This window comes from Benincasa hispida, chromosome 2, assembly GCF_009727055.1.
Source record: "Benincasa hispida cultivar B227 chromosome 2, ASM972705v1, whole genome shotgun sequence".
Lineage (NCBI taxonomy): Eukaryota > Viridiplantae > Streptophyta > Magnoliopsida > Cucurbitales > Cucurbitaceae > Benincasa > Benincasa hispida.
In genome coordinates, this window is record NC_052350.1 from 47,904,861 (window position 1) to 47,913,402 (window position 8,542).

At 32.4% G+C, this 8,542-nt stretch overlaps 1 protein-coding gene across 1 annotated transcript; it reads right to left on the minus strand.

Annotated features, from left to right (window-relative positions):
* Positions 1-2,519: 2,519 nt before the first annotated feature.
* On the minus strand, positions 2,520-5,950 carry LOC120070620 (eukaryotic translation initiation factor 3 subunit K). Its single transcript, XM_039022433.1, has 8 exons — positions 5,631-5,950; positions 5,429-5,485; positions 4,989-5,039; positions 4,822-4,884; positions 4,318-4,368; positions 4,153-4,219; positions 3,677-3,759; positions 2,520-3,075 (listed from the first exon to the last, which is right to left on the minus strand). Exons 1-8 carry the CDS (start codon positions 5,751-5,753, stop codon positions 2,872-2,874), a joined length of 699 nt encoding a protein of 232 aa, XP_038878361.1. The 5' UTR covers positions 5,754-5,950; the 3' UTR covers positions 2,520-2,871.
* Between the last annotated feature and the right edge of the window lie 2,592 nt (positions 5,951-8,542).

An 8,542-nucleotide genomic window follows, 5' to 3' on the forward strand; every position in this document is an offset into this window, starting at 1 on the left:
TTTTAACTTTGGTTTCTATAGATTACAATCTCTAAAAAGCTATATGAAGTCTTTTACCATTTCATTCTTAATCGGAATTTTATGAATGAATTATATTTCTATGTTTGAACTCATTTATTTAGAATTCAACGATTATCTTGCATTTTCTAAGTTTTTCTTACAAATTTTGAGATAGAATGCATGTGAGTCATTCAATCAAACTTTGATAAAGTTTGCTTGTCTGATTCAACCTAGAATAAGGTTCCAATCTTGCATCTAGATGTTCGATCTAAGAGGTAATCCATCCTAGTCTTTCTCTGAGTTGATCTAAATTTTGTTAAGAGGGTGTTAGGTTCTTAGATTCGAACATTCTTATTTTAACAAAAGTTTGGATCTTTGAACTGAGGAATAAGATTGTTTTATCAAATAGATTCCTAAAACTGAATTCGACCTCCTAGCAAACTTGGATTTTGTGAGAAATATTTGAATTACTACTTGACATTTTTCATAGTTTATTGTACACAAAATTACATTTTGCATATGATATAGGTAAATTTTAGGAAATACGCAATAACTTGGAGATTCATTAGATACATAATTGATATTTTAAGATTTATAAATTAAAATTATGATAAGTAAAATAGAATAAACCTAAATATTTAAAGGCTTATTAAAAACAATTATGAAAATTAGTGACATTACTTTTATTTTCTTTTTCAAAACATAGTCCAAATGGTATGTTTTTTGAGAAAATTACTTTTTTAGCCCCTAAAATTTGATCTCGAGTTTTAAAAATGTACCTTTTTAGTACTCAAATTTATAAAAATAGGTTTATTTGGTTTCTGAGTTTTCAAAATGTACTAGTTCCCAAGTTTATAAAAATAGGTTAAAAAAGTTTTTGAAGTATTTTTTGTTTGATTTTTTTAAAATAATTTCACTTTAAAATTAGAAAAAAAAATAGTTATAGAGATGATGTGATTTTAAAAAATTATTCTTCTAATTTAAACTGCAATATAATTATTCAAAATAATAGTATAAAGTTATTTGAAAGACACTATAAACTTAGTTTTAAAAACTCGGGAATTAAAAAGATACATTTCGAAAACTCAACGACCAAATTGATCTATTTTTATAAATCTTAGGACTAAAAATGTACATTTTTTTAAACTCATGAACCAAACACACATATTTTTCAAAACTTGAAGACCAAAAGGTAATTTTTCCCATGGTTTTTTCAAGAATATTATGGCATGTTTGGTAACTTTTTATTAAAGAAAAAAGGGGCTGCATCAAATAACTATTTACTTATTGTTTAGGGTTCTTTTAATGTACAAAATAACATGCTTAATAATAGTTTCAACTTTCTCGTCCTCTGAAATTTTGTTTGCATATTTATTATGCATAATACTGAGGAAAAACTGAAAACAAAAAACAAAACTAAGTTATAAAAAAATCCTCACCAAACCTTAAAACTTATGTAATAACGTTCTCGTTTCTTGCTTCTAGAAAAGATTAAGCAAGGATATTAAGTCATAATAATATTTAAAACATAATATGTAATGAGACGATTTTAAGGTGCCTCGTCTGTTTTTAGGGTAAACATTGATTTTGTAACTTTTTGAAAGAAAACTAATTTGAATATTTCATCTAAAAGCCATTTAAATGCTCTTAAGCTGCAATCAGGAATTCTCAAACTACTTTAGACTACAATTTTTTTTTTCCAAAAAAGGTCTATTCATGACAAACTTTTTTAATCCCTAGATTTTATGTCTATCTTTGACCACTAAATTTTAAATTGCTACACTATTACCATTTTAATTTGATCTCTAAATCTTAAGACTTACACATTTAACTTCAATTTTTTTTAAGTAAATACTTACTTTCGGTCTTTAGTATTAATATCCATTAATTAAATTTAAATAACTATAAAGTAAAATTTTAGGGCAAACATCAAGTTAAACTCCTATTATATTTTATTCGAATACACTTATAAATGCTCAAGGTTTAAATTAACATATTTACAAAAGTTCTAAGTTTAAATTAATACACTTACGAAAATTCAAGTTTTAAATTAATATAATTATTAGTTTGAGGTTTAAATTGATACAAATCTCAAAGTTCAAGATTTAAATTGATACAACCCCAAAGTTTAAGGTTTAAATTGATACAATTCTTTTTCGAAGTTTAAATTGATACAATCTTCAAAGTTTAAGGATATACATTGATATTTGCCGTTAATTTTAATAGTGAAAAAAAAAAATAATGAAACCTAATTGTAATTTTTTTAATTAATTAATGGACATTATCATTAAAGACGAGCAGTATTTAGTGAAAAATCAAAGTTAAAAGTGCAAATCTAAACAACTAAGACCCAAATTGAAACAAAATTCAAATTTCAAGAGTAAAATTGTTACATTTTGAAAACTCGCGACTAAAATAAAACTAAAAGTATAACATTTTGAAACTTAGGTACTCAAGGGATATTTTCAAAAAAAAAAAATTTTTAAAAAAATCATAGTCCTCTTAGGTACTCTACACGATAAGCCAAACATGCTCTTTAGGGAACTCAAGTCTGCAACACCAAAGAACGGTCAATAATAATTTTAAGCAAAACACTTCTCAAAATTAGGAGAGCCATCTTACACAGGGCGCCTCGCCTCATGACCACGGCGCACCCTTCATGACCTTATGGCCATTATGAAATGGCATGATTAAAGTACAAAATATAAACATCAAGCTAACTGCCCTAAAGGGTAATCTCCTTTCTATGGCATAATTGGAAAATTGGACAATAATATAGCAGCAGCCCCACAGTAGTCCGAAAAAGAAGCGACGAGAACAAATACGAAATGTATAGAAGCAACAGCATTAGTTACCGGTGATCGGCTTAGTTTAGCCAAGAATCGGAAAGATGCGCGTAATGTGATCCAAGGGAATGCTATCGGATGATTTCTTCTTCAGTTCAGGATGGTTGAATTCGTTGGGTGGTATAACAATAAGTTGACACTTCCCATGACCTTTCTCAAGAATCCAACCAGAGTTTGTAACTTGGTGCTCAAGAAATTTGTCCAAAGATAGGCCCTCAATCTGGATTGCCTGTAACATCCCACACGAGATTTAGAATACACACAGAGTATTAAACATGTAGCATTAAGAAGTATTGATTGAAGCAAAAATTCCAAAATGACATGAGTTGGGGTTGATAGGTTGGCATCCTCTTTAGCATGTCAGACAGAAAATAAACAATACAAGGATATTTGGAATAATCTTTATGTTATAGCTAACAGCAGAAAAGATAACAACATGACACATTATCAACCATAACATTATTAGCAAGGCAGCAGGGTAACAAATGAAAAAAATACAACAATATGATAGGAATGCTATTGGTAAAATATAATAAGAATTTTGGGGTTGATTCTTCAACTGCTATTAAGGGCATATTACCAATTAGTTAAGAGTTTGTTGGAGAAGTTTACCGGAGGGAAGGAGAAAGGTAGGCAATATTTTGGTGAAATGTACTTGGGTTTGGGAGTATTCTCAAGATTAGGAGGGTCCAACTACTTCAAACACTTGGTTTATCTTGTAATTCCATTACCTTTTATAGTTTAATATATTTTGGTTTCATCACAATAGCAGTTGAAGAATCAACCCCAAGATTATTAAAACGGTAGACAAATGCTTCATAAATCCATACCTCCGCAAGCACAGATCTAGAAACCTTTTGATAAGTTAAGGAAAGAACATGGACAGCATAAGCTCGAATTGCTTGCTCAAAACCTGCATCATAATTTCATGTCAGGAATAGCCAAACCAGGTTTGGTCTTTAGATGCAAACAAAATAGTTCTGCAAGTTGAACATATAATTTTTCATACATGTTGTGGCCCATTCCACTACTTGAGTAAGACTTCGTGCACCATAAAGCCAACCATAGAAAACATAATAATTGAAAAAGAAGATTCTACTTATTAGGTTTTCCATATGGAGGGTCGAACCCAAGACACATGAGGAAGTTCCCTCCAAACATCTAAATTCTTCTTCCCGTCAGTCAAATGCGTTCTCTTGCGAGAATATGCCGCTTATATGTTATTCGCTGATAAATGCATCCTAAAGACTATAAAGGTAGTAGAAAATACTGTAAACAAACAAATTTCTGCCTTGTTCCTAAGTACCTGGCACAGCTTCAACTATGTGACGGTTCTTTGCAGCTTCATCCCAGAATTGACGGAACTTTCCAGTCTATACATGAATAAGATCAAAGTAGCCATAACTTTAGCATGAACATGCTGCTACGCAGCTGGGAGCCAAAAAGAAGAAAAACATAAAGGAACTCATACCTCCAAATAGTGGGAAAGTATAATCAAAGTCTTGAATTGATCCTCCATTTGCTGATATTAATATATCAAAAATGTGTCAATATGGGGCAGGATTGGAAAGCACAAAAAATGACAAGCAGAAAATGTGAAAAATGCTCGTTGGCAATGTTTTAGTTTAGAATGAAATTGACGGATATTTTTTTGGTAAAGGAATGACAGTTAAGTGATCTGCTTCATTTAGTATTTTCCTTTGGGCTACTTCCTCTATTTATTTCGGAACATTCTTTAATAAACGTGTACACAGAACAGTTTGATGTCTTGAGGAATAAATGAGCAACCTAATTGTTTACTTTACAGATCAATCAAATTTACAAGGACATAGAGATCTCAAAGTAAAATTGGAAATGAAACTTAAGGGAGGGTGAACTACAATAGAATTAATGCATACCACTTGTTCTGGAATTAAAATGACATAAACAAACTTAAAACAAAGGGTTGGTGAACTAAGAAAGAGTTAACACATACCACCCGTTCTGGAATTAAAAAGAGACACAGGCTGAAATCCGGAGCTGGCATTGCCATCAGAGCCTATTCATAAATTGCATAGAGACCTCAATTAAGCTGAATGAAGAAGGTATATGAATTGAATTGTTCACAATATGAGGTGACAGAAATTTAAAAGAAAAACATACCTTGACCAGGATGCGAGCCACAATTTGGGTACTCATTCTCTCTGGCTCAAACTGTAAATCAAATAATAATGAATTTGCTAGAAGATAAACCATGCGAATGAGGGAAAAACATAGAGGCTAAACAATCAAAAGATTTAAGGTCCAAGTCCAAAGCGTTAAACGGGCGGCACCATAATACATTTTAGTTCCTAATTTATCTTAAAGTGATGACAGTGAACTAAAGATATATGAACACAACAACAATGAAAACTTAAGGATTAAAATGGCAAACCCATCCAGTAACATGAACTACGAGGGAGGAATTTAGGGCCTAACTTCTTTTTTTCCTGAATAATTTACTAATACGAGTTTTTCTGATGTCTACGTTGAAACAAAATCAACAATATAAGTACTAATAGAAGCGAATCCATTTGCAGCTAGTAGTTTAGTTGTATAGTTACCTGGTAAAGGCGAAGAAGGCATAGATTGGCATCTAAACTGTACGTTTCTGACGAGACCTGAAACACAAACATTCATTCGAACTAAAATAAGATAAGATTTTTCTCAATTCTGACGTACGATTACAAATGAAAACACAATCGAGGAGATGATAACAATTTACTCAAATTGAAATGAAAATAGACGGTAGAGACGGAAAGAGACCTGCTCATTTACGTAGTTTTCGAGATCAGGGAGAATGTCGGGATTGTAAGGATTCACAGCGAGCAACTGCTCCACCGCGGAGGCCATCTCTTGCTGCGGCTGCTTCTGCAATTCTCTCCCCATCCCACCGGATTCCGCCGCCGATTAGGTATCTGAATAAGCTTTTTCTTTGTAAATTGTGTAACAAACCGAACACAGGGTTTTGGCAGACTGAATGCGATGATGGAGCTTCCTGCTTTAGGTTCCCGCTGAAAACCCTCGATTAGGGATGACAGTGAATCTTCTATTTTAGGGTTTCCGTCCAAAATGGCCCAATTGCTTACTTTGAAGATATATCTAGTGACGTTTTGTTTTATACGGTTTCACTCACCAACATGAGTTAAGTTGAGATGTAAGATATACCAACTCATTGAGTTAGGTTAAGAGGATTTTTTTGGACCAACCCAACCTTTAAAATTTGGGTTGGATTAGATTATCGGGGTATTTATTCTTTTTTATTACATTTTTTTTATTAACTTAAAATACTTAAATTTATATACAACACATACTGATAATTAAAGTTTCATAAAACTCAAATGTTAATTATCAAAATCTAAGATATCTATCACATACTTCATACAAAAATCATAAAAATATATGTGAGTTATAATATTTATAATATATATATATATATATATATCTTTTATAATATTAAAAATTCGGGTTGGGTTGGGTCAAATCGAAATTTTAGAAGTATAACCCGAACCCAACCCAACCCAAAAACACATAACAAAAACAACTCAACCCAACCCCCAATTAAAACTAACCCAACCTAACCCTTACAATTTGGGTTTGATAGTTCAGGTTGTCGAGTCATTTGAACACCCCTATCCTCAACTCTCCCTTCTTTCAAATTTTCAACCACTTCACCCATCAACCACTATCTGCGACTACCGCGGCCACACTCTGGGAACCAACTATAGGCTCCATAAACCACCTCCGATGACAACTCTGGTGACCACCTCAGATGACCATCTTCGTGCGACCAACTCCGATGACTAATTATGGGCTCCGACAACCACCTTTGACATTAAACTCCGACGATCAACTTTGGCAACCACCTTCATGTGACCAACTTTAAGCTTCGACAATCACCTCTGACTACAAACTCTGATGAAAGACACATTCGGTGATCAACTTCGACGATCATCTTTGCCCAAGCAACTTAATGAACAACTCTAGGCTTCGATGACCACTTTCGTATGACCAACTCCAACGACTAATTTCGGGCTCCAACAACCACTTCTGACAACAAACTCTGATAAGCAATTCCGATAATCACCTTCATGCAACCAACTTTAAGCTCCAACAATCACCTCCGACTACAAACTCCGATGAATATCATATTTGATGATCAACTTCGATGATCACCTTCACCCAAGTAACTATGACGACCGACTTTGAGAACAGACAACCACCACCGACGAAAAAAACTGCCAAGCAACTCCAATACCGCTTTCATGTGACCAACTTTGGGCTCCAACAACCACCCCGACTACAAACTTCGGCAAAATCATCATTGATGATCAACTTTGATGACCAACTTTGTGCAACCAATTCCAAACTCCGACAACCACCTTCAGCGACAAAACTCCGATGACTGACCCAATACCACCTTCGTGCGACCAACATCGGGCTCTAACAACTACCTCCGACTACAAACTTCAGCAAAAAAATATCTTCAATGATCAACTTTGATGACTACTTTTGCACGATCAACTCCAATACTATCTTCATACAACCAACTTCGGGCTCCAACAACCATCGTCGGCTACATACTATGGAAAAAGTCCTCTTTAATAATCAACTTCAATAACCACCTCCGACTATATAAGATCGATGATTGTTAAAGTATGTTGCAGGGTTGTTAATTATATAAATAATAGTATTTTGGTCACGTTAAATGCCATATTTATATGTAGAAAATTGTAAAATAGATTTTTATACTTACGTTTCATTTATATAATTTACATTTTATAATATATATATATATATCTATATATATATATAGTTGAACTCACATATCAGATAAGTGTTAAGAATATTTGAAAATATATATATGCAGTTGAAAAGTATATAATAAACAACAAAAAAAAACATAAAATGAAGATTTTTTTTTCTATAACATTTTTCTGGCTTATTAGAGAAAAATGATATTTTGTTCACTTATGGATCATCCAAAATTGGAGAGAATTAAAAGTGAAATTGTTGAAAAAATATGGTGGCGTTTCATTAGCTGCTATGGAGAGATTCAATTAAAAAATTAATAACAGAGGAAAAATACAAAGTAACAACGGGAAGAAGAAGAAAAAGAAGATGACGATGATGAAATTCATGGAGAAAAATTTTAAACCAAAAGTTTTAATTTTTGTTTGGCTTCCAATTCTATTTTATCATATTCATGAAAGAAATATAGTGGGTTAATCATTGTTCATTATTTAAAAAGAAAAGGAAAGAAAAATAAACAAAAACTTAAAAATAAAAAATAAAAGACAAAAAATGCAATTCATATTTTATTCAAACAAAGATTTGTAGAATTGTCGAATAAAAAAATCTCAAAACAAAAATAGTAATTATAAAAGCAGATTATTCAGAGTTCAAAAACTTCACCAAATCCTCCAGAATAGAGATGGAAACGGGGTCGCGGTGGGACGGAGATGCATTCCCCATCTCTGTCCCGCCTCATTCCTCATTTTGAGGGTCGAGGTTGAGATGGAAGAATCCCCATTCGAGGATTCAGTCCTCGTGGGGAAAATCCCCACTTTTTATTTTATTGTTTTAGTATTTAAAATTAATTAAATTTAGTATTTACATTGAAGATGTAAATTCTAGGTAAGAAATCAGTATCATTGTTACATATGTTTGTTTAAATT

Excerpts from the sequence above, each read along its gene's own strand:
- LOC120070620 (XM_039022433.1), bottom strand. The coding sequence starts at position 5,753 with ATGGGGAGAGAATTGCAGAAGCAGCCGCAGCAAGAGATGGCCTCCGCG. Across the intron at positions 3,760-4,152 it reads CATAGTTGAAGCTGTGCCAG|GTTTTGAGCAAGCAATTCGA; the intron begins GTACTTAGGAAC and ends ATTATGATGCAG. Across the intron at positions 3,076-3,676 it reads CTAGATCTGTGCTTGCGGAG|GCAATCCAGATTGAGGGCCT; the intron begins GTATGGATTTAT and ends GGGATGTTACAG.